Genomic DNA, 27,049 nt, shown 5'->3' on the forward strand with positions numbered 1-27,049 from the left:
TATTGCTTGATCTGATTTAGGTGGCTAGTGACCAGAAAACGTGTATTAGTCATGAGAACAAAAGTCAAGGATGGCAATCTTTGCCTTTTTTCAGTCTTTTTTTTTTTTTTTTTTGGTGCTGGTCCTGGGGCTTGAACTAATGGTCTGGATACTGCCCCTGAGCTTATATGCTCAAGGCTAGTGTGCTATCATTTGAGCCACAGTTTCACTTCTGGCTTTTTGATGGTTAACTGGAGATAAACGTCTCATGGACTTTCTTGCCTGGACTGGCTTTGAACCACAATCCTCAGATCTCAGGATTATAGGAATAAACCAATGGCACAGAGCTTTCCCCAGACTTCTTAAGAGTGGCTGGCCTTGGGCCATGGGCCTGTCATCAACACAGAGAAATCATTTCGCATTTATAAATGAGCCAGGGAGATTCCCCATCTGCCATAGCCCAGGACTAGGCCTAAGGACAGCAGACACTACAGAAGCCTCGGAGAGGGCAACTTTGGTGAACCCACCAGGAACTAACCAAAATGGCACCTTGCCACAGACACAAACCACCATGTATCTCAAGAAATATCACTGCTTCTTTCTGCATAGGAAACAGAGCAGAAATTTTGCGGTTGGACAAGTATGAATTAAATCCTTGCTCTGCAAGGTACACCAGTAGTTCATAACCTCCCCAAACCCCAGCTCTTCATGTGGTGTGACTGTAGAGGTTAAAGGAATATGTAAGAAACAGGGGCCAGGCAAACAGATCTTCAAAAACAATTTTTGTTGGCTTCTCCTTGCTAACTTATCAGTAACTCCTCAATCTGTTGAGAATGCCCTTATATACTTGTATCTTCTCTGGCCATCCATGAGAAGTCATCATTACTACTCTACTACTACTATTACTACACACACACACACACACACACACACACACACACACACACACACACACACACACACACACACACACACACACACACTCACTCACTCCTTCTTTGGACAGAGGCAAATGGCAATCTGTCCCAAATCTTGACATAGTTTGTTCCAGGGCAAGTAGAGAAAGAACTTCACTTAACACCAGATTTCCACATTCTCCTCATGGATGAGGTATTCCCCAGTCTTCCCCTAAATCGCATATTCCAAAGACTTACCTGTATCAGGGGCACAGGCCTCATCTGCTTTGGCAGCATTATCCACATTTTGGACACTAGAATCTTGGAAATAAAAAGATAATTTAAAGGTTAGTATATGCTCCTGGTCTCTTAAAGGGGCAGGTGGGTCCCCGTCCCATATGATGTGGTTCACATAAGTTGTGTTTGTGGGTCAGGGTTACTTGTCATCTGAGCTCATGTTCTTCCTTCCTTCCTTCCTTCCTTCCTTCCTTCCTTCCTTCCTTCCTTCCTTCCTTCCTTTCGTTTCCTCTTTCCTTCTTTTCTTTCTTTCTTTCCTTCCTTCCTTCCTTCCTTCCTTCCTTCCTTCCTTCCTTCCTTCCTTCCTTCCTTCCTTCCTTCCTTCGTTCTTGTGCTGTTTTCAGGCTTGGATTCAGGGCCTGAGTTGCTGTCCTTTACCTCTTTTGCTCAAGATTGGAACTCTACCATTTGAACCATAGCTGCACTCCAAGCTTTGTTAGTGGTCAACTAGAGATAGAGTTGACTGACTCCCCTCTCATACCCAAGCTCCAGGAGGATGGAACTTGCACTTCATGTCAGTGCCCAGCTAGTCGCAGCCTGGACATGTGCTGCATCTGCTCTGCCAGCTGACTGAAGTCTTTGGTAAAGGCTTTCTTTTCTTGATACATGTAAGTTTGTGTCCCATATTGTCCATACTCTATTCTCTGAACCTGAGTAGCAGGGATTATCTCCTTGTTTATATGACATGGGTTTCTATGAAGTCATATAAAGGAAAGAGTCTCCGTTCTGAACCCATAGGAAAGTTCCTATGCTCAGAGGACTCTGTAGGAATCCAGTCCTTGCCCATGGCACAGGATCTGAGCTATTCAAGTTCCTCCCATCTTGATGAAGGCTAGTCCGCATACCTGAGCTGTTTGGTGCAATGCTGCTGCCTCCTTCCTTTGGGTGGTCAGGAGTCTCCTGTCTGGGCTTCTGGCTGAAGGCCAGAAAGAGGTTCGTGCTCAGTGGCTGAGGAAGATCCACCTCCAGGTAGGCCCTCATGAACAGTTTGAAGACATCATAGCTGATTGGCTGAGAGGAACAGAGAAAACTTGGTGGAGGAAATTGAAGGGACAGAGGGGAAGGGAGGCAAGGAGGTGGCAGGTGAGATAAATGGCGATGGATGAGTTGGTGGGGCAGGAAGGAAAAGGCCAGGATGGGCAGACAAGGATTAGGGGCAAGTGGGTGAAATGCAAAGCAGAGAAAACATGGGTGATTGCACCTCAGGACTCAGTGGGCATAGAACCAGAGAGGGGCTTTTGTAGAAGTAAGATGCAGACTTAATTTGCATAAAAGGGGTGGGGATGGCAGGTGAGCTCTGGAAAAGAGGGCTCTGTCTACCCAGGACCATGTGAGTTGAGGGATGTGGCCCTAAAGGGCAGGGACAAGAGCAGTGCCCTGGAATCCTGGTTAAGATAAACAGAGCCTTGACCAGGTGGCTCATGCCTAGACTCCTAGCTAACCTGGAGGCTGAGAACTGAGCACTGAGGTTCAAAACTAGCCCAGGAAGAAAAGTCTACTAGACTCTTATCTTCTATTAACCATCAAAAAGTCAGAAGTGGAGATGTTGCTCAAGTGGTAGAGCACCAGCCTTGAGTAAAACAAAGTGAAAGTATGAGGCTCTGAGCTTGAACTCCAGTATTGGCACTGAAAAAAAAAATGCGAACAGGTATTCAGGGGAAAAGCATGTGGAAAGAAATGGTTCTTCTGCTGTATGCTTTTTTCTTTTTTCCCTTTGTGCCATGAGAGATGTGATTCTGAGTATTCAGGTCTCAGGAAATAGAATTATCTGGAAAAGGACAGGCTCCGTATTTTTATTATCTGCATTACTGTATATTTGCTAGGCAAATTTCGTTATGATGGGAGATTTTTTTTTCTGTGTGTGTGTGTGTGTGAGAGAGAGAGAGAGAGAGAGACAGAGACAGAGACAGAGAGACAGAGAGAAAGAGAGAGAGAAAGAGATAGAAAGTGTAGGGGGGTGTTGACTGCTTCTCAAAACATGTCCTTGTGAAGGTTTTAGGCACTAGAAGAAGAGCAGGAAGCCAAGGACAGAAGGTAGAACCAAGAAATATGCCAAAAGCTAGACCCTCTCCCTGCTGTGTCTCCAAGTACTGCCTGGCTTCTGTTCTAGGTAGGAGCGATCATGCCTGAAAGAGCTGCAGCACTCAGCAAATATTCAACAACAACAACAACAACAACAACCACAACAACAGTTTGCCGTGAGTCATCACTGGCTTGTATTTTCACGGCATCAGATCTTCATCAAATCAGCAGATGCTCCTGGCAATCATTTGAGGAAGCACCATGCCAAGATCTGCTGTGCTGGCTTCTGTGAATAACAGCCATGAGAATTAAACCCTCTTTGGAAGTTTACTTGGGCCTCCCCCTGCCATCAAAATGTGATAGCATTTGCCCCTTTGCTTGTTCTGGGAGGTCCACAAACCTTCTCACATCCAAGTGTGGTGTGCAGGTTTTGGCCTTAAAATCAAGTGATCACTACCTGGTCAGAAAGCTGCACCCTTTAAGATCTCACAGAACAATTTCTGCTTAGGGTAAGGCCCGGCTGTTCCATATGGATTTCCATTGCAGAATGGATGAACTCTGAGTTAAACAGAGGTTCTTAGCCAGATCAAGGGATCTCTTAACAAATGATGGATTCATGTTTATTGTGATGGCTTTCCCTCTCTCTGTCCCTTTTCTGACCAAGTCTCTGTGTCTCTGTTTCACATACCCCCATCACCTCAAGTCTCATCAACTCAAAATGTCCCTTCTTCATACAACCATGTCTCTTTTCTCCGAAAACAAAAGCAATTTTTTTCCCTCTTCTTTTCCATGTGTAATCCACTCACTCTGGTTCTTGCTTTGACCCTGGCTGTCTCTGATTGCATCTTCCAACATTTGCTTGTTTTCTACAATTGGTCTAGGCCCATTATTTCAAAGAAATCACTATTTATTAAGACACATCCTTCCCCCCTTCCTTTTCAAATTTCTCCAGGCAGACCACTTTAGCCTCCTCACTTCCTGAATCATTCAGGTTGGGTTCAACCTTTTATCTCTGACTCTGCTCTTTTGCAAGTCAAATCCACTGATCTCTTCTTAGACTTTACTCATCTTTTGTTTCCTGGTAGCATTTCTATCTTCTTGAAAGTCTTATTGTCCATGGAGTTCCAGTTTGTTTCTCTTCATTTTCTACTCTGATCTGATGGAATATTCCTAATGTTATCATTATTCATTCATTGATTTCAAAGATCTTTTTTGTATTTTTTGCATTATTTAATTTAACAAGTCTGGTTTTATTTATTTATTTATTTATTTTACAAGTCTGGTTTTAAATTGTAATTTTGAGTTAAAGAGTGTACTGTTAATCTCTTTTGGTTAGCATCAAACTGAAAAATATTTCTGGGAAACATTGTAATTAATGATCTAACAACAACAAAAAGAAATCTTAAAGTCTGAAATAGTGCCAGAAGTCATTGAACAAAGTCATGTGAGATTCAGTAGACTTGTGATTGCTCTCAGATCTACAACATTCTTTGACCCCCAGTTTCTTCTTCAGAAAATTCTAAGTACTGGGCTAGATGATCTCTAGTTCTAAACTTCTTTTTATTTAATAAAAAAAAATTTAGGCTGGGAAGGTGGCTCAGTGGTAGAGTGCTTGCCTTGCATGCATGAGGCCCTGGGTTCGATTCCTCAGCACCACATAAGCAGAAAATAAAAAAAGCCGGAAGTGGTGCTATGGCTCAAGTGGTAGAGTGTTAGCCTTGAACTGAAGAGCTGAGGGACAGCGCCCAGACCCCCCAAAAATTTATTTTGTTTTAAAGGTGATGTACAGAGGGATTACAGTTACATAAGTAAGGTAATGAGTACATTTCTTGTCGAACATTATTACCCCCTCTCTTATTTTTCTCCCACTATCCCTCCCCATCCCCCTGGACTCCTGCTCCCCCCTCCCCAAGTTGTAAAGTTCATTTTCAACCTAGTGTCTCTTGAGTATCGCTGTTGCATTGGTTCACTCTTTGTCTTTCTTTCACCATTTTGTTATTCCTCTTCCCTTCCTCAAACCAGATAAATGTATATATACAACACAGGGTACCAGAATAAAAAACAGTGATTACAGGGGATAAACCAAAGGGGAAAAAAAAGAAAGAACTTCATACAGTACATTAAAAACAACAACATCATCAACAATAAAGAACCTCTTGTTTCCATATCTTGGCGTTCATTTCAATTAGCATCATTTTATGTGGTCATGTGTACACAGCTATTGAGCCATTGTGATCCTCTAAACGTCTCTTCGCTGCTTCCCTAAACCAGTTACTCTTCCTGACTCTTCCACATACGCTAATGCCAAGGACAACAGTCCAGACCTGTCAGTGGCCTGAGACTGGTTCTTGTCTTCTCGTTCTGTCCACTGTTCCTCTGCAGCGTCTGCCATATCCGGGCCCTTGCTATGTCTGTTGCCCTCGCTGTCATCCCCATGGTTCCAGCCTTCTATTTCATGCATCTCACCAAGGCCAGTGCAATATTCATGCAAGGTGTCCTTGCCCCTCTGCTCCACCTCCTAATCACCATCTGTTAGTCCTCCTGTCCCATCTGTCTTACGCATCCTTGCCAGGTTGATTTCCCAAGGCACAACTCAGGAAAGATTATTTCTCCACTCAAAAACTTTCCATGACAAAGGAGGAAGCAACAATGCTTGATAAGAAATGTACTCATTATCTTGCCCATGAAATTGTAACTCCTCTGTATGGTATTTTCATAATAAAAAATTTTAAAAAAACTTTCCATGGCTTCTAATTGCCCAAGGCGCAGTTGAGATGAGTTGATTCTCTACATGTTCCTATACTATGCACTGCAAAATAGATGCAAAAGGGAAATGAGATCAGATAAAAAAGAATATAGAAAGAATGCTTAATATGTAATATTCTTACAGTCCAATGGTTTGTCCTGTTTACTGTTGGAGACCTTGGGAATTGACAGTTTCCTTGTGAATCCCACTCCAGTCCAGACTTGTAGCTACTTCAAGCTCCAAGCACATTCTGCTGCTTCCTCTTGTTATTTTCTATGTGCAATTATGCACTCCTCCACACGGATGTCTGTGTTCTTCCTCAACAAAGCCTCCATATACTTCACTCCATGGGGACCACTTTTTCTCTACCTGTGAAAATTCTAACCATACTTTAAGGCCCAATCCAGATACTACTTCCTCCAGGAAGCCTAATAGAATCTCTTATATTTGAGGTTCCTTAATTTGTGCCTTGGAGCCTTTCTTGCTAAATAAACTCTTATGCACCACTCTGTATTAATATATAGTTAGTTGCGATATACCTTAAATTTGGAGCTCCTGGAAGATAGCAAGAATGGTATCTCATTTTTATGTCCCCCAAACCCTGTCACAGTTTCTTTTCTCCCCTCCCTCCGTTCCTCCCTCCCTCCTTTCCTTTCCTACTGTGAGGTTTGGACAAAGGATTTTGTGCTTGCTAGGCAGGCAGGCACTCTACTTCTTGACTGTACCTCCAAGACCTTATCGCTCTGGTAGTTTTTGACATGGGCTCTTGCTTTTTGCCAAAGTTGGCTTAGACCACTCTCCTCCTATTTTACCCTTCCTACTACAGTTGGAATGACATGTGTTGCCATATCCAGTTTTTTTTTTTCTGTTAAGATGAGGTTTCACAAACATTTTTGCCTAGGCTGTGTTGGAACTATAATCTTCCTAATCTCTGTTCTTTGAGTAGCTAGGATTGTAGGCACAGGCCACTGGCATGTGTGCATAGTGATTCTTCATAGGTATCTGGATGGCAGATGGGTTCCTAGTTGGCATACTTCAGGAGAGGGCTTGTGCTGCCCCTGGATCTCATCAATTATTGTGAGATCTGTTTAGTATTTATCTGTCTGTCTATCCATCTATCTATCTTAAGTTTCCTAAGCAGGCTTAGTGTTGGGCATCAATGGAGAAAGCATCAACAATTTAGGGTCCTTACATTCCAGAGACCTTTATCTTACATGTAGGTAAAGGTACTGAAAGAATTATAATACATAGTCAAGTGACATAGAACAAGAATGGATGTAAACACTCTGAGAGTTGGGCACTGGTTGCTCATGCCTATAATCCTAGCTACTAAGGAAGCCGAGATCTAAGGATTGTAGTTTAAAGCCAACATAGGCAGAAATGTCCATGAGATTCTCCTCTCCAATTAACCACCACAAAGCTGGAAGTGAAGCTGTGGCTCAAGTGGTAGAGTGTCAGCCTTGAGCAAATAAAGCTAAGGGACAGCATTCAGGCCCTGAGTTCAAGCCCCCAGTACTGGCACACAAAGAAAATTTTCTGAATGTTTAGAATGTAATAATGATGGATCTCATGTCCACCTATTTGTACTCCATTCTGAAGAACAGTAAGGCATAGATTAAGCCTGGAAACAGAATTCACCAGAAGGTCCTTAGTGAGAACCGGGCCTCCTTATGCCAGTGAGGCTTAAAAGAAGTAGTGATTCACTCTTGGTCACCAGCAGCAGAGTAAAACATAAAGCCACATCTTCTGACTTCTAGTTTACTACTGTATCTGTCATAGGTCTCAGAGTGGACTTAGCACTTCCTGCCACTACCACCAAGCACTACGAATTCACCAAATTCACCAAGTGAAGCATGTGACTGTATGCTATGTTGAAAGTGATATCTGGTTATGAGAAGGTTCTCAAGCACAGGCTAAGAGCAGAGTAGTTATTTCATAAATGTGCCGTGTGATCTTGGAAGAGAGTACAACCACATACCTACTACTTAAAGGCATATGTGCAACTCTCCGAGTGCTGGAGTAATATCATAGGCACCTTCACTTTTCAGGCCAAAGGAACTCAGCATTTTTTTGTTGTTCAGTCTGGGCACTGTCTCTGAGCTTTTGTGCTCAAGGCTAGCATTCTACTACTTTGAGCCACGGAGCCACTTCCAGTTTTCTGGTGATTAATTGGAGATAAGAGTCTCATGGACTTTCATGTTTGGGCTAGCTTTGAACAGGGATCTCAGCCTCCTTAGCTGGGATTACAGGTGTGAGCCACCAGCGCCTGGCAAGACCGGTTTTGTTAGTATTTGAAGATGAGGCTGACGGAATACATCATTACTTTCTGCACCATACACTAGGGTGAGCTCTTACAAAGAGCCCACACTGACTAGCACACCATCCTAGAAGGCAACTTCATTTTTTAAAAAAATAAAACAAATTTTGATGACATAACTAATGTACTCAAAGTCACAAAACAAGTAGTTGAGGAGAGATTTGTACTCAACCCTGTGTAGGTCCACCTCTTCAGCTCTGCTGGGTTTTGATTACTGCTGTCTGCACCTGGTACATTCTTGCAAGGATGAGTTGGGGGGGGGGGGAAGGGCAGAGCCTGTTCATCATAGCCACATACTGCCCCACTACCAACTGCCAACTTCTATTCCTGCCCTCCCTTTCCTATCAATCTTCCCTTTCCTTCTGCTAACTCATTTCTCGTTGAGACATTTTAGCAGCAGGAAGTCATCAAGCTCAAGAGAAATGAAACCTTTGTTGTTTCCCCAACCTTGTGCCATGACATTACACCTACTAGAAGTCAAGCACACCGCGTGACAGGATGAAATCAAAGTGACAAAACTCCCCTGGGCAGCATTGGTGCCAGGCAGACAATGGGGTTGGGGCCAGCCCTGATCGTGAGGCGGGGCGGCTGTGTGCTCATAACAGACAGCTGCTCCCTCCTTGTGAAGGCTCCCTTGGCCCTTCACACCCATGGTGGCCCTCACCCAATTGTTCTCCTCCCACGTGTCAGCCTCCCAGAGCAGACAGGCTGATTAGCAGCCCCCGCTAGCCTTTATTCCTGTGTTTTTGGAGTTGGGGGTGGGAGGTGTGGGGCAGGGAGTTCTGTGCTGGCTCGCCATCTTCTCCGCATGGCGTCTGCTGGGGAATGTTCTTTGAAGTGGTACGTTCTCATTCTCGCCTCTGTTCTGGCAACCGCCCCCTGCTCCATTCTCGCCCAGTGACTGGTGCATTTTATCCATAGCCCCTCCCCCTCCCAGGTGTGCTCTGTTGATTCACTCCCCGGGTCCAGCAGAGAAGATGTTGACTCAGATGTGATGAATGGATGATACTGTGAATAAGGAAATGGCTAGCCTCTTCACAGGGGAGTCCTGCAGTTGGATTCCACCAAAGGACAAGGGAACAAGGGAAAGAGTGGTGTACTTAAAATATTCTGGAATGGGGATAAAAAGGGAGTTTTTACGGATATCATTTTTAGAGGGTTCTATCACACGTTTGATGCCTTGCAAAAATTCTCTCATTTGATTCACTCATCTACAAACTTCAAGGTTTTCCTGTTTTGCTATCTGCAGTGCATAAATGAGGGAAGTGAGGATCAACAAAGTGACCTATCATTCAAGCTACAGGGCTGGTTCATGCCAGAGGTCTGAATATCACCTTAGACCATGTGACTCTAGAGGCTGGGCTCTCATGCTTAACGCTGTCAGTAGGAAGCTCTAGAAATGAGCTGTGTCTGTCCATCCACCCATCCATCTGTCTGTCTATCTTCCTTCTTTCCTCACAGCTATGTAGCCCAGGCTGACTTTGAACTTGGAACCTTCCTACCTCTGCATTCCATGTACTGGGATTACACACATATCCTACTACATTGGGCTTCTTCTTTATGTTTATATCTTGCAAATGCCAAGCACAGTATCTGGATACCCAGGAAATGTTAGATTCGTTGAATTTGAAAACAGGCAGAGGTTATGTATTCATTTATTTTTTTCAACAACTATTTATCCAACTATTTATGTATACTCTTCTGGGTTCCAAAGACAATCAGTGAACAAAAGCTGGTGGGGTTGGGAGCTGGTGGCTCATGCCTGTAATCCTAGCTACTCAGGAGGCTGAGATCTGAGGATTGCAGTTCAAAGACCATGAGACTCTTATCTCCAATAAACCACTCAGAAAACCAGAAGTGGTACTGTGGCTCAAGTGGTAGAGTGCTAGCCTTGAGCTGAAGAGCTCAGGGACAGCACCCAGGCCCAGAGTTCAAGCCCCAAGACAGACAAAGAAAAAAAAACTGGTGTGATAGTTAATTAAATGATGTTCGTGATATGAGAGATGGCAAGAATTGCTAAGGAATGGGAAGCAGAGCAATAGGATAGGAAGTGTCAGAAAGAAGGCTTCACATTTTGAACAGAAAAGATGCCAGTCACTGGCTTGTGCCTAGGCTTGAAGGAGACAAGGGAATAAAAAAATGTGAATGAAATGGCGAAGAGTATTCCAAGAAGAGGCAGTGGTGGAAGAGGTGGATGGTGCTGAGGTTATGGCAACATGGCTAGTTTGACAGTATCAAGGAGACTAATATGACTGGGAAGGAATGAGAAAGGAAACAAAAGCACAAGAAGATGGTAGAGGGTAGAGTAAGGTAGAGATTGTAATGACCTTATCTTTGAGTGAGGAGGAGGGGAACCATGTAAGATTATACAGTAGAGTAGTAACCAGGTCTGACATAGTTTTAACAGATTTCTTAGGATGTTTGTGAAGAATAGATGGTAAGAGAAGAAGCAGGGGACACAATTAATAAACTCTTGCAATCATCTAGGTAAAGTATGATGATGACTAAGGTGAAGATAGTAGTAGGGCAGGTGGGGAGATGTTGCTAGCTTGTGAATATAGTTTGGAGGTGGAAGTGGCATAGTTTTGTTTTTTTTTAAGTGGATGTGGGAAACAAGAAAAAGTCAGTGATGATTCCATAGCTTTAGGCTAGTACCTCCAAGAGTTTTTGCCATTGACAGAAATGGGGGAAATTGCTGTTTTATAGGGGAAGATCAAGGATATCAATTTTGGCAAGTTTGAGATTCTACTTTTTATTTATTTACTAGTATTGGGGTTTGACCTCAGAGTCTGGGGCTCTTCCTTAGCTTTTTCACTCAAGGTTAGAGCTCTAACACTTGATCCAAACCTCCAAGTTTGACTTTTTGCTGGTTAATTGGAGACTAGAGTCTCACAGACTTTCCTGTCTAGGCTCTTTTTGAACCATAATTCTCAGATCTCAGCCTCCTGAGTAACTATGAGCAAGAGCTATGGGGCCTGGCTCTTATTTGACTTCAAAGTGGAAATGTCAAGTGGAAGACTAGGAGAAAAACAAGGGGAATGCAGTGTCCTGAACCAATATGAAGGGGAATTGACCAACTGTGTCCAATGCCATTGAGAAAACTCTTCTCTGATTTCACCAAGGCAAATCAATGATTAGCTTGACAAATGGTTTTAGTGCAGGAATGGAATAGGAATTGCAAGAAAGCAGGAGGAAGAGGACTTGGAAATGAAGTTAGTAGACAATTTTTTTTTTGCATCAGGAGAACATAGCTGGAGGGTGGTGGTGGTGAATCAGGAGAATGTGTATTTTTTAAAACATAAAGACAGAATAATGTTGCTTGTGTGTTAATGGGAAAATTATATATAATTTATGATATGATCTATGATATGTTGGATATAAGTTGAGATGAAAACCGTAGAGGTAGAGGAAGTAGAAATAGAGAGTAAAATGGTGGGAGAGTGCCTTGCTGAAGCCCAAAGAGGATGAAGTGAGTGTGCCAGAGAAGTTAGCCTTAGATCAGCACAGGGATCAGTGCCCCTCAGTTACAGAAGACAACGTACTGGTAACTGGACACATAGGTAAAGCAGCTTTTTTTCAGAGCTTTCCTGATTCCATGTTCTCAGTTAGGAGAGGGGAGTGAGAGACGTGGGCAGAGGAGGAGGTATGATATAGTCTTTAGGGCAGTGGGAGGAGTGAAAGGACTTGGGAAATGTAAAATGCAAGACAGCACACTGATGGTTTGCTTGAGTTAGGATCAAGTTCTTCAAGGCCATCTAAGACTACAGGAAGGAAACAAGCTGTGGAAAGACTGGAACACTGACATTTAAAGGCTTGAGTGGAATGTTCTTACCTCATGTGGGTTGTATTGTTTGAGGCTTCCACCCTCATTAAATTCAGCTAAGACATCCTTTATCTTCTTAGCGGAATCTGGAGAGACAAAATCCACATGGGAAACACAGGTGAGCAACTAGTGAGCACTGCGAAAATAAATTCTTTTATTTTTTTCTAACCATTCTGTTCAAGGTCCCTTATTCCCTGGACTATATGGAGACATGCCTTATTTGCTTTTCTGCCTTCTTTTTCTTTTAACTCTCTTTTCTTTCAATATGTGCTCTCTCTTGTCATCAGAATTATTATTATTATTTTTTCAAAATCACAAATCTGATCCTTATTCAGTGGATTTCCATTTTTTCCCCCCAGCATAAGGTCTAACCCCTTTCACCTTAGCTTGGGTTCAGCTCTTGGTCATCTGACCTATACTAATTCCTTTTTCTCCATTTTCCTTACTTTTCAAATCACATTTGCCCAAATCTCCAAATGCACTGTAAAAACTCTTTAATCGTGTTTCTTCTCTGTGTTGCAGACTTCACTCAATTTTCAAGATCCAATTTACAGGTCAATTCCTAAACTCTTCCTTTTCACCAGAATGACTTAACTTTTGTTTCCATGCTTTTTCATATAATTTGTACACAACTCTAATATTCTAATTATTTAAAAACGTGTCTATCAGGCTCATCTCTTACTAATTTTACCTTGAGAGATGTAACTGGCTGGTGAATATATCAAACCAATATCTGAAATAAAACTAATGTTCAGAAAGACAGTAGGCAGATGAATGTATAATCATGAATGGAAACTTTAAGACATTTAAAAATCCATCAATTGTGTATGATGGTATCAAGGCTAATGTGGCTCTGTCCGTGGTGCTGAAACATTGCTGTACACCATAGCTAGGTACGTTCTTCTGATTAGGGAATCCTGCTGGTTCTGCCTGTTTTTGTTTTTGTTTTTTGATTTTTATTACCTTTTTTTTGGGGGGGGGATCCAGTCGTGGGAACTGAACTCTGGGCCTGGGTGCTCTTCAGTTCAAGGCTAGTGCTCTACCACTTGAGCCACAGCGCCACTTCCGGCTTTTTTCTTTTTGCTTATGTGGTGCTGAGGAATCGAACCCAGGGCCTCATGCATGCAAGGCAAGCACTCTACCACTGAGCCACCCTCCCAGCCCCTTGTTGTTGATTTTTATTTTTGATCTTGATGGAGGAAATTGAGCTATTCATCCTAACACAAAAATAGAGCCTCAATTTTGTCTCATAATTGGCTTCACTGGCTTACGATTCTTATGGCAGTTCCATCATATTTATGACAGCCAGAACTTCTTCCGGAGCCTCCTTTGCCTCCATGCTTTCTCTCTTACTTTCCCTCTCTGTCCCTCTCTGTCATGTTGATATTCAGAGGGGAAATAAATAATTCAGAGGATTAAGGAAGTATAATTGTTTAGAAAGTTCTGATTTGTAGTAAAAAAAAAAAAATCAGAAACTACTGAAGACAGTAGTGGCTTCATCTCTGAGGAGTTTTGTAAGGGAATTGGGAATCAATAATTGTCATGAGGAATACATCATGAGTGCATCCTGTATAGTTAATCAGACATCAAGGAAAATCAGAGTTTTTATGACCAGTGCTTCTCCTGTCTGTAAATTTTGTGGATAATTAAGAGCACCTCACGCTCCATTATTGCTGCTATTTAAGCATCTTAGCAAAGGGCAATGTCATTAAAAGCTCACATTGTGCTCCTTTTGTTCAAGCTCTTTGTACAGAGGGTTATAGTCTTGTGGGCTTAGGTAAAGTGTGCTCATAAGCTGGGCTGTCCTCCACGGTTTGCTGACGGGGATCCTATCTTGAAGAAATTATAATTATTGCAAGATTGAGGCATATTGAAATACCACAGTGCTGCTGAAATACTGAAAGTGCTGCTGTTGTCTAAAAATGGAAATTTGTTTTTGAAACTCGAAACAGATGTTGAAAATCTAATAGCTCGGAAAGATCCAAGCAGCAGATGCCAACAATTAGGGTTGCTTCCATTCAGTACACTATGGAGGCTCAGAGGCTGCAAAGCACTGTAAAGGAGCTAGTGGGGGAGATGAACTACAGGAATACAAACTATCCCTAATGGAAGAGAAGACATATTGATGAAGATACCCGCAGTCTCATAAACTCTCCCCTACCAACCCATGCAAAATTGATAATATTATCTACATTTTACAAGTTAATAAGCTGAAGTTCAGAAATAGAAGTGAGTTGCCCAAGAGGCAGGATTTTAACCCAGGTCTAGTCTGACTCAAAAGCCCATATTCTTTTACCTTAATCAATATTCATAATGACTTCCCAAATAGTTGTTAACAAGGGAACAACAAGTGTAATCGTTTCTGTAGCAATGATAGGAAAATCAGTGCAACACTAATGAATAACAGTTAATTAAGATGAGAAGGGGTTGAGGAGAGGCCATACTTCCGTACTATGAAGAAGAAGACAACAAGAGCAAGACTGAAAAAGATTGGAGCAAGATGATGACCAAGTAACAGTTTTTGGAATCTTTCCATATAGGCACATTAAATTGAACAGCCATTCTCATGCCAACTTCCTCCAGAAGAGCTAAGGATATCAAGACTGTGTGCACAATAGATTTGATTACATCGGCATCTCAAAAACAGTGGTCAGACACTGACCGGCATGGCTCAATAGATGCCTGTGGGTGTCAAAGAGCATCAGTGGGCATAGACAAAGTCCAGAGTTCAGAGATGGTGGAAGGGAGCCTTGTGAGTGAAAATCTCAGGACTAGAATGGGTGACTCTGCTGAAGGGACCTTCCCACCAATAAGACCAAACTTATCACATATAGAAACCTCCTGCAAGTCAGAAGGTAGGGAACAGACAACCAGGACAGCCTTGTCACTAGATTCAGGTACAGCTTGGAAATCTCTACCCATAATCAGGCAGTGTAATTGTGGAAAAAGTCAGCAAACCCAGAGTCCAGAACTGCAGACTCTGATCTGGCAACCAAATGACACTAGTTGGCAAGAGCCTGGGAGATCAGGAGGGTGCTACAAGTCAAGTGGGGATGTCTGGTATATGGGAAGTTAGGAGATCCTACCCATGGGACCAGCACAAATGTACAGACTGAGCTTTAAATCTACTTAAATGTACTAGAATCTGAGTTTAGGGCTGTAAGTGCCACTCTTCCACGGGTCTAAATTTACAAACCAGTCTCTGCCTACTGGCCTAATTAGTTCAGACTTAAAAACAAAATGAAATGAAACAAAACAAAACAGACCTTCTCTGTAGAAAAAAATATAGACACTCTCCTTTTTAACAATTAAGAAAATATTGATTGCCTTTTGTTCTTATATTTTTTTTTCTTCTGATCCTGCTTGAAGTCAGGGCCTGGGCCCTGTCCCTGAGCCTCTTTGTGCCCAAAGATAGCACATTACCACTTGAGCCACAGAACCATTTCTGGCTTTTTCTTAGTAGTTTATTGGAAATAAGAGTCTCATGCACTTTTCTGCCTGGGCTGGCTTTGAATTGTAATCCTCAGATCTCATCCTCCTGAGTAATGTTCTTGTCTTTTTGAGGTTGTTCATTTATTTGTTTTTTTTTTTTTCGGGTGGTGGTCTGGTCGTGGGGCCTGAACTCTGGTCCTGGACGCTGTCCCTCAGCTCTTCAGCTCAAGGCTAGCGCTCTACCACTTGAGCCACAGCGCCACTTCTGGCTTTTTTCTTTTTGCTTATATGGTGCTGAGGAATCGAACCCAGGGCCTCAGGCATGCAAGGCAAGCGCTCTACCACTGAGCCACCTTCCTAGCCCCTGTTTTTGGTATTTATATTTTCTCTATCCTTCTCTTTCTCTTTCTTTCTGTCCTTTTTTTTGCAGTCATGTATATGTGAGCCACAATAGCCATATATATATATATTTTTTTTTTATTTTTTATTTTTTTATTTTTTCTATTTTGTCAGTCCTGGAGGTGCTGCTGTTGAGCCTTTTCCCTCATGGCTAGTGCTCTACGCTTTGAGACATGTCTCTATTTCCAGTTTTTACTTTCCTGACCAGGCTGGCTTTGAATAAATGATCCCCAGATCTCAGCCTCCTGAGTAGCTAGGATTATGGCCATCTTTGCGGGTTTTTTTTTTGTTGGTTGTGGGACTTGAACTCAGGGCTTGGGCACTATTCCTGAGCCACGTTGTGCTCAAGGCTAGCATTCTACCACTTGAGCCACAGTGCCACTTTCAGTTTTTAGGTGGTTAATTGGAGATAAGAGTCTAATGTGGACTTTTCTGCCCAGGCTGGCTTCAAACCACAGTTCTCATATCTCAGCCTCCTAAGTAGCTAGGATTACAGGTGTCAGTCACTGATACCTGGCTACTGCCATCTTTTGATATTCAGGTTTAGCCATATCTTCTCTTTCCTTCCTCCATTTCTACTTTCTTCTTATCCTCACTTAGAATATTTCTCTTAGTTTTCTTTCCTTTCTATTCTGTTATTCATTATTTCTAGTAGATTATTCTATCACCAGATCACTTTTTCATCTTTTTCCTTTCTTTCCCACTATATCTTTTAACTAGATATTTTCTTTTTTCTTTTTGGTCTGGTCATGGGGCCTGAACTCTGGGCCTGGGAGCTGTCCCTCAGCTCTTCAGCTCAAGGCTAGTGCTCTACCACTTGAGCCACAGCTCCACTTCCGGCTTTTTTCTTTTTGCTTATGTGGTGCTGAGGAATCGAACCCAGGGCCTCATGCATGCAAGGCAAGCGCTCTACCACTGAGCCACCTTCCCAGCCCTTAACTAGATATTTTCTATTTAGATCCCTCTTTATCATTACTACTTTCTATTTACTTGAGCTTTTTCCCCTTGCATCTTTATCAATCATCTTTATTATTAACTGTCTCTTACTATGAGAAGTCTAGCACTCACAAGCATACTCTACCTAATGGGATCTTACTCCAAAAACCTAATCATCAAATCAACCAACCAAAGGCAGTGTTAAGAGGAAAGCTGCCTACATTAAAAAGAAACCCAGAAACATCTAAAATAAATAATGATGCATCTCAAGCTCTTTTAAAAAAAACCTACAACAAATAAAACCCCAAATTAGTAAGTGGGAAGAAAGAACTAAAAAATTAGCATATACATTAAAGAAATGGAAACTAAATAAACAATAGAAAGGATCATTGAAACCAGAAGTTGGGTCTTTGAGAGAATAAACAAGATAAACCCTAAGTCAAACTAACCAGAAGAAGGAAAGAAAAGATGCAAATTAGTGCATTAAAAGAAATGGGGGCTGGGTAGGTGGCTCAGTGCTAGAGTGCTTGTCTTGCATGCATGAGGCCCTGGGTTCGATTCCTCAGCACCACATTAGCAGAAAAAGCCAGAAGTGGTGCTGTGGCTCAAGTGGTAGAGCGCTAGCCTTGAACTGAAGAGCTGAGGGACAGTGCCCAGGCCCAGAGTTCAGGCCCCACGACTGACAAAAAAAAAAAAAAGATAGAAATGGGTATATCACAACAAATACCAATGAAATTCAGAGAATCATTAGGGAATACTTTGAGAACCTATTCTTATAAGTTGAAAAATATAGAAGAAATTTATACATTTTTTACATGTGTATCACCTACCAAAACTGAATCTAGAGTATATAAATGACTTAAACTGATCTATAAAAAGCAATGGGATTGAATCTGTAATAAAGAGGTTTCCCTCCCACCCTGCCTCCCTTGGCCGCCCCCCCCCCCCCCCCGCCTCAAACCCAGAACTAGAGGAATTCTATTGAATTCTACTAGGACTTTAAAGAACCAATGTAAATGCTCCTCCAACTGTTCCATAAAATAGAAAAGTAAGCTACTTACCAGCGGCTCAGGCCTGTAATCCTAGTTGCTTAGGAGGCTGAGATTGAAGATTGTGGTTCAAAGCCCAGCCTGGGCAGGAATATCTATGAGTCTCTTATCTCCAATTAACCTCCACCCTCACTTCCACCACCCATAAAAAGATGGAAGTGGAGCTGTGGTTCAAGTGGTAGAGTACTAGCTTTGAACAAAAAAGCTCATGGACAGCCCTTAGGCCCTGAGTTTAAGCCCCAGGATGAGCACAAAAGAAAAAAAAAATAGAAAATAAAAAAGAAAAAGAAGAAAAGAAATGTAAGCACTGGGAACTGGTGGCTCACACCTGAAATTCTAGCTACTCTGGAGACTGAGATTAGAGGACTATGGCTTGAATCCAGCCTATGCAGAAAAATCCATGAGATTTCATCTCCAAAATAACCACCAAAGAACTGGGTTTGATGTGTATCCCAATTGGTAGTGACAGCCATGTGTAAACAATCAACACAAGAGCCCAAGGCCCTGGGTTCAAGTTCTAGTACTGTCTCAAAATAAAAATGGAAAGTTAAAGAATTATAGTAAATTCATTTTTATGAAGCCAATGTTAAAGAAAGATTTTAAAAAAGAAATTTATAGATCACGTTGATGAACATAAATACAGAAATTCTCTCCCCACTCTCATTCTGTATGGTACTAAATTCCTAGCCAAAGCAATTAAGTAGGAGAAAGAAATCAAAAGGACTCAAATAGGGAATGATGAGGTAAAATTATCCCGATTTGCAGATGAGATGATCCTATACTTAACAGACCCTACAGATTTCACCAAAAACTTTGAAATTTGATATATAACTTTGAAATGAGTCAGACATAAACTCAATACTCAAGTATCAGTAGCTTTACTTATTTTCCAATAATGAACAAGCTGAGAAAGAAATCAGGAAAACAATTCACAAAAGTCACTAAAACAATAAAATAAAAAACACAGGCATTAACTAAGGAAGTGAAAGATGTTTACAACTAAAACTCCAAAAACTTCAGAATTGAATAGACGGCTCTCAAAAGTAGATGTACAAGTGGCCAATAAGTGGATGAAGAAATGTTCAACACCTTTAACTATAAAGAAAATGTAACTTGAAACAATACTGAGATTCCATCCCCCATGTCAGAATGACATCTATCAAGAAAACAAACAACAACAAATGCTGGCAAGGTATGGGATAAAGGGATGTGTGAGAATATAAATTACTGTAACCATTATGGAAATCAGTGTAGAGACTTCTCAAAAAACTAAGAATAGACCTTCTTATCCTTCTATACCACTCTTGGCCATATATTCAAAGGAGTGTAACATTAACAGACAACAGACACAAACACACTCAGGTTAATTATAGCCAAACTGTAGAATGATCTTAGGTGGTCAATGAATGTGTATCTAATGAGTAGATAAAAAAATATCGTATATAGTGAGTATTATTCAACCACAAAAGACCGAAATTATGTCATTTGTAGGAAAATGGATGGAACTGGAGATCATCAGGTTGAATGACATGAGCCAAGCTCAAAAATCCAACTATCACATCTTTGTTCATATGCAGAATCTAAACCTAAAATTATGGTAATAATGATTATGATAATAACAATGAACAATAATAACAACAACAAATGGAACATGAGGGTAAAGGGGGGCTTCCTGGAGGGGAAACAATCAGGAAGAGGGAGGAGAATATATATATATATATATATATATATATATATATATAGCTATGTATATATATGCATATTACATATACATACATATCATAGATAGATAGCATGATGAAAGCCATTAAATACTGTTTAAAAATGGAGCCAAGAAAGAGGTAGCTTATCAGAGGGGCAATTTTGGTCAAGCACATATATGCATCTATGGAAACATCACAGTAAAGCTTCTTTGTGTAACTAATGTTTGCTAACAAAAAAGTATAAAATGTTTTAAGAAAGGGAGAAGATAGCATCTGAGTTGTGGCTCAGAGAGATGAAAGCTGTAAAAATCTGGAATGAAGCAGAAGGATGAGCTCAGAAGGGACAGAGTGACAATAAAATGAATACTAGGAAAGTGGTGTTTGAAAGGTGTGTGGGAGGTAAGGCCATGGGTGGGGGGGGAGGTAGATGAACAAAAGGAGAAAGCAGGGGTGTGGTGTGTGGGGAGAAAGCAGTCACAATACCCAATGCATATCCTATGAAAGTTAGGAAAATTGAAGGGAGCGGCAGGATTGGGAGTTGTGGGAGAGAATTATGAAAGGGGTGACATCAATCAAGTTACAACTACTTGAAGATAATAAAAATATAATTTAAAAAAGTAAAAAAGAGTGGATAATGTACATGCTTAGCATTCTGTAACTGACAGTGTTTACTGTCTCTAGTAATATATTTTTAATGTAATATTATGGAAAAAAATATGTTTTATCTCTACATAAAATTATAAAAAAACAACACTATCAAAAAAGAGGGACAGGAGGTGGAGCTGTAGCTCGAGTGGTAGAGTGCTCACCTTGAGCTGAGGAGCTGAAGGATAGAGCCTAAGCCCAGAGCTCAAGCCCCATGACCGACAAAAAAAAAAGTTGTAAAAAAAAGAGGGACAGACAGAGTAAAGATTCAGGGATGAGTTCCACAGAATATTCAGAATATGAAGAAATGCTCAACCTCTCTAGACATAAAAGAAATGCAACTCAAAACAACATTAAGATACTACCTCACCCCAGTTAAAATGGCTATAATCAAGAACTCTAATAACAACAGATGCTGGAGGGGATATGGCTAGAAGGAAACCCTACTGCATTGTTGGTGGGAGTGTAAACTTGTTCAACCACTTTGGAAAGCAGTATGGAGGTTCCTCAAAAGACTCCACATAGAGCTCCCCTATGACCCAGCAAGCCCACTTCTGGTCATTTACCCAAATGATCACAAACAAGACCATACTAAAGCTACCAGCACGACTATGTTTATTGCAGCATTATTTACCATAGCTAAGATATGGAACCAGCCCAGATGCCCCTTAGTAGATGAATTGATCAAGAAAATGTGGTATATATACACAATGGGAATCCCATGCCTCCATCAGAAAGAATGACATTGCCCCATTTGTTAGGAAATGGAAAGACTAGGAAAAAATTATATTAAGTGAAGTAAGCCAGGCCCCCAAAAACATAGCTCTCATGGTTTCCCTTATTTACAATATCTAGTATATGTCTGAGACAAGCAGAAAAGGTCAGATAAGATGATATTAAGTGAAATGAACCCCAATTTAAAGACACAAGTGGTTTTTTCTTTCTTGCTATTGCTTCTAACGTATTTATAAGGTACCATGTGATGTTTTTTGTTGCCTTGTATGTCCCTTCCCCATGGTATAACCCCTGTTTTCACTGTATTTGATGTTGGTATAATTTGGGGAAGGGAAGGGAAAAAACAAATTGTTTAAACAGGGAAACAGGTTGACCCATAAGCAACAATGAGATGTACAAGAAGCTATATCGAAAAACTAACTTTACAATTTAGGCAGGGGTGGGGGAAGTGTAGATGGGAAGGAAGGGGTGGCGGGGGAAAAACAAAGGAGGAGACAACAATGTTTGATAAGAAATGTACTCATTACCTTGCTCATGTAACTGTAACCCTTCCTCTGTACAGTATTCTCACAAGAAAAAACTTATTAAAAAAAAGAACCCAGAATAGTTTGGGTACATAATTGTGGGGACCTGGAACAATGAATTAAGGTTACTAAATTGAATTTATAACATTATAAATTAAATTGAACTTATGTAGTGAAATCACATAAGCAGCTTTCTTTAGTAAATGCTCTTCTGGAAGCAGAATGGAAGCAATTAAAATTAAAATAGAGTTTAGTTAACACCACAGATATATTTGATTACTTAGGGGAAAACCCCATAATTTAAGACATTTTTAGTGGGAGTTTTTCAGCTCAGCCAATGTGGTCAGGTTTTTATTTTTATTTTTATTTTTTAAATTTAATTTAATTTTATTTGTGAACATACTGTACAGAGGGGTTACAATTACATGGGCAGAATAATGCGTACATTTCTTGCCAAGCATTGCAGCCTCCTCCTTTGGTTTACCCTTCACATCCCTTCCCAGCCTCCCCCCTCCCCCCCAATCCCAATCCTTCTCCTTCCCCCCTTCCCCTCCCCCCCTTCCCCCGCACCGACGTTGTAAAGCTCGTTTTGGACATGACAACTTGTACTTCTCATTGTTGCAACAGGTCCACCTGTATCCTTAAACAACTGGTTTTTCCCCATCTCCTCCACAAGTTATACTGACATCAAATATAGTGAAAGCAGGGGTTATACTGTGGGGGAGGGACATACAAAGCAACAAAGAGATAATCTTATAAATGCGTTAGAAACACATGCATGAAAGAAAAAAACATTAAAATACATATCTAAGGGTTCATTTTCCTGACATCACATTATCTGACCTTTTCCGCTTGACTCATGCATATACTAGATATTGCAAATAAGGGAAACCATGGGACCTATGTTTCTTTGGGCCTGGCTTACTTCATTTAATATAATTTTTTCCAAGTTTTTCCATTTCCTAACAAATGGGGCAATGTCATTCTTTCTGATGGAGGCATAGAATTCCATTGTGTATATATACCACATTTTCTTGATCCATTCATCTACTGAGGGGCATCTGGGTTGGTTCCATATCTTAGCTATGGTAAATAATGCTGCAATAAACATAGTTGTGCTGGTAGCTTTAGTGTGGTCTTGTTTGTAAACATTTGGGTAAATGCCCAAAAGTGGGATTGCTGGGTCATAGGGGAGTTCTATGTGAAGTCTTTTGAGGAACCTCCATACTGCTTTCCAAAGTGGTTGAACAAGTTTACATTCCCACCAACAATGAAGTAAGGTTCCTTTCTGTGGTCAGGTTTTTAAAATACTACTCTGACAAACGGACGTCATGGAATGACTTCTTTAGGAGCAGTGGGAAGTCTATGTTTGAGCAAGAACCAAGGGAGTGATTTTTAATGAAAGGTATTCTCTTTTGATAAATCATCTCATTTTGAAGATTCCACACCTAGTAGGAATCTTAAAGTGTTGTGACTTTATTTTCAAAATTCTACTTTGTATTTCAATGGAATATGTATCTACAAATATATGTCATATGTTCTTATGTAACAGAGGTTTTAGTAAAAAAAAAAAAAAAGTAAAGAAGACATTGTGTCTGATTAATAGCCTAAAATGAAGTTTAAAACAATACAAGGATTGCTGACTATTTTTTTAAATTGTCCTTGTCCTGGAGCTTGGACTCAGGCATGGTCCCTGAGCCTTTTGCCTAAGACCAGTGCTCTACCACTTGAGATACAGCTCTACTACTTTCGGTGTGTGTGTGTGTGTGTGTGTGTGTGTGTGTGTGTGTGTGTGTGTGTGTGTGTGTGTGTGTGTGTGTGTGTGTGTGTGTGTGTGTGTGTGTGTGTGTGTGTGTGTGTGTGTGTGTGTATTTAATTGCAGATAAAAGTCCTGCTCAGGCTGGTTTTGAACCTGGATCCTCAGATTTCGGCTTCCTGAGTAGTTAGGATTACAGGCATGAACCACTGTCACTGGCTGCTAATTTTTTTATGAAGGGTATTCTTCATCCCATATTTCTTCCATTTGTTCTATGGGCTTCTTACAGGTTCTTAGCATTAGCACCTTTTTGGAAAAGGAAAAAGGAATTCTCAAATTTGAGAATTCTCACATCTGAGGCACATTACTTCCTCCTTGGATTTCCCCTGGTACTTAATGGCAGCTTTCTTCTCAGGGTATTTTTGGGCTGGGTTTGTGTTTCTGGGAGTGGTGAGTGAGTTCTGTGCATGACCAATCCACCTCAGTGACCACTGCTTCTGTTTCCTTGAAGACAGGATGACCAGGAGCTTCTTTGGAACATTCCCTTTGAGCTGTCAGCTCCATCTATGGGTTCAGTGATGTAACTTTCATTGTCAAAGCCTTTATCATAATGCCACCACCAGGCTTACGGAGTCTTGACTTCCATTTGTGAGCTTACAAAACATGCCTGTTCCATAGTTCTTTGTTGAGTGTTTATTATATGTGAAGCATTGCCCTAGTACCAGCTTTGATATTTCATTTAAATTTCTATTTAATTTCTATTAATTTTCTATTTTCTAATGTAATAATAAATAATCAGATCTCTGAGAAAGAGAAATAATTAGACTTATTTTAGAGGAGGAATCTGAGGTTCATAGAATTTAAGAGATCCCTTCACAGGCACACAGTGAATGAATGAGTCCTTCCTATGTTTAACAAATCTAAATAATAATACAACTATGTGAGTCACTAGACACACGGATACTGATAAGTCAGTGTATAAGACTCTTCCTCTATGAGTCTCTTTCAAACATGGCTGCAAGGTAGAACCACCTGAGAAACTCTATGCACACCAAAACCCAGGCTTCTTCACAGAATGATTAAATCAGCATTTGACTGGGACACTCGGGATATCGTATATTGTAATACTTCCTGGGGGACTCAAATGGATAGTCAGGATTGGGGTCACCTGTTCTGTGATATGATTTTATCCTTTAAGGGAAGGCTGTCTTAAGAAGCAGCTGGTGGGGGCAGGAGAGTAGGACACACAGATGGAGAGAGGAAGGGTGGGTGAATAGTCATTATATTCAAAGTTCACCTGTGGAAATAAAACCACGCCACTTGAGGGGGTATGGGTGAGGTTGGGAAAGATGGGGGAGAATGACAGAAGGAGTGACATTGATCAAGATATACTTCACATATAAACTGATTTGCTGAATTGAAACCCCTTTGCACAACAAAAGAAGCATCTGAACTAAAACAAAGGAGGAGGCAACAATGTCTGATAAGAAATGTACTCATTACCTTGCTCATGTAATTGTAACCCCTCTGTATGCTATTTTCACAATTAAAACACCTATTGAAAAAAAAAGAAGCATCTCAACTTGGATAACTATTACAAAATAAAAAAAAAGGTATCAGAGGCTGGTCACTGGTGGCTCACACCTGTAATCCTAGCTACTCAGGAGGCTGAGATCTGAGGACTGTGGTTCGAAGCCAGGTGGGCAGGAAAGACTCTTATCTCCAATAAACTACCAGAAAACTGGAAGTGGCGCAGTGGCCCAAGTGGTAGAGCTCTAGCCTTGAGCTGAAATGCTGAGGGACAGCATTCAGGCCCAGAGTTCAAGTCCCACGACCAACAACAACAGCAAAAAAAGGTATCAGACAAATCTAAAATTACTATGGAAGCAGAGAGGTAGCTCAAATGATAGAGCACCAGCCTTGAGCAAAAAAGCCAAGCAAGAACACCAAAGCCCTGAGTTCAAGCCCCACTACTAGCACCACAATAAAGAAATAAATGAACAAATGAATAAACTTGCTATACATGGCAGGTATTTTCCATTGTTTAGTCAGACAACACCAAAGAACTTGACTCAGAAGGTCAATTATTCAGCCGATTTGTAAAACTAGGATATATTTTGTATAAACTCAAACTCGCTGGACTATCAACAAATAGATCTACCCCAAACCAGGTGTCTAGATGACTCTTCTCTGTGAGCAAGGTGACTGCCTGAGAACTTCTCAAATCCAAGTTGTCTCTTTATGCTTTATGTGCCAAGAACTCTGGGACCCAAACCAAACATTTGTTTACAGTGTTTGAGAAAGCTCAGAGCCTTTATAAGGAGAAAAATTGGCTCTGTTCACAGACACCTTTTTGCCACCCTGGTATGTGAAGGGATGTCCTCAGAGTGAACAAGTCATACTCTTGTGTTGCCAGCTGTGCTGCCTGGATCAGAGCTCAAACGTTTATAGTTTGTCTTAGTTAAAAACACTGAGTGTTTGGGCACTAGACTATTAAACTGTGAAACTTTGACATAATCACAAATCAAAATTTCCAGGGTGAATCTGAAAATCCATATATGAGAGTGAAATTCAAAGGTGTATAACTCTTCATTTCTCTGACTTCTCTAGGAGCTAAGTTAAGTTTTTGTGATGATACTAAGGCTTGAACTCAAGGACTGAATGCTGTGCCTTAGCTTTTTTTTTTCTTTTTTGGTCATGAGGCTTGATGCCTTAGATTTTTTTTTGCTCAAGGCTATAGCACGGCTTTTTGCTGGTTAATTGGAGATAAGAGTGTCATAAGCTTTCATGCCTGGACTGGCTTGAAACCAAGTGTCTCAGATATCAGTCTCAGAACAATACCAAGCTTGGACAATGTTTTCTGAAGATCCGGGAAGAGGGAAGATGATGTGAAAACAGAGGTTCCAGAGCTAGAAGAACTACAACTAAAGGCCCACATCTTCATCCCGAAGAAATCAAGAAATCAAGCAGGATTACAGGTGTAATCACAGGACCCTGTGAGAAAGTTTTATATTTAAGTACAAGGAATTTTGTCTGATGTAAGAAAACTCTTTCTAAGAGAGTAAAGTTTTCTGATGAAAAACAAGTGATCTAAATGACTAGTATGCCTGTTTATGGTAGTAAAATTTGTACTGGTAAAATTTCCTGCTTTTTTTTTCCATTCAAATAATTTGGTCTTCTCATTCCTATCTCCAGGGGAAGTAGAGAAATAGAGCAGGCAATCTGGTCCATGTTGTAAGTCAAAGTGTGGGTCCGGGAACCAGCAGAATCATTTCTACTTGGAGCTTGTTAGAAATGCACAGTTTCAAGCTGGGTGCTGGTGGCTCATGCCCTTAACCGTAGCTACTCGGGAGGCTGGGATCTAAAGATTGTAATCTAAAGCCTGTCCAAGAAGACAGAACCATGACATTCTTATCTCCAATTAACCAGCAGCCAAAAAGATAGAAGTGAAGGGTATGGGTCAAGTGGTAGAGTACCAGCCTTGAGCAGAAAATACCAGGCAAGAGTAAGAGGCCCTCAGTTAAAGCCCTAGCACCAGGACAAAAAAAATAAAACACAGTCTCAGCACATCTCCAGACCTACCAACTCAGAACCCTCACTTAAACTCCCAAAAGATTCACATGTACATTGCACTCTGAAAGCCATTGTTCCATGGAAATTTCTCCTTATCCAGAGATTCTGTGACTCGATGTGGGCAGAATCCTAGTCACCATTAAGGGAAAAGGAGGCCAGCTGTGCTGAAGGAGATGCAGATGAGAAAGAGTTATGGCTCTCCCTTTTAAGATGGGAG

The 27,049-nt window shown here is 41.0% G+C and overlaps 1 protein-coding gene across 2 annotated transcripts in view; it reads right to left on the bottom strand.

Moving 5' to 3' along the window:
• Dgkg (diacylglycerol kinase gamma) overlaps positions 1–27,049 on the bottom strand; it is a 210,750-nt gene that overhangs the window by 137,803 nt on the left and 45,898 nt on the right. For both annotated transcript variants that reach the window (XM_070029774.1, XM_070029773.1), the window contains exons 3-5: positions 12,090–12,166; positions 2,018–2,183; positions 1,134–1,196 (exon numbers count right to left, since the gene is read on the bottom strand). In XM_070029774.1, coding sequence (XP_069885875.1) covers positions 1,134–1,196; positions 2,018–2,183; positions 12,090–12,166 — 306 coding nt within the window. The remainder of the gene's footprint in view (positions 1–1,133; positions 1,197–2,017; positions 2,184–12,089; positions 12,167–27,049) is intronic.

The sequence above is a fragment of the Dipodomys merriami genome, unplaced genomic scaffold (assembly GCF_024711535.1).
Source record: "Dipodomys merriami isolate MVZ:Mamm:240054 unplaced genomic scaffold, mDipMer1.0.p SCAF_2, whole genome shotgun sequence".
Taxonomy (NCBI): domain Eukaryota; kingdom Metazoa; phylum Chordata; class Mammalia; order Rodentia; family Heteromyidae; genus Dipodomys; species Dipodomys merriami.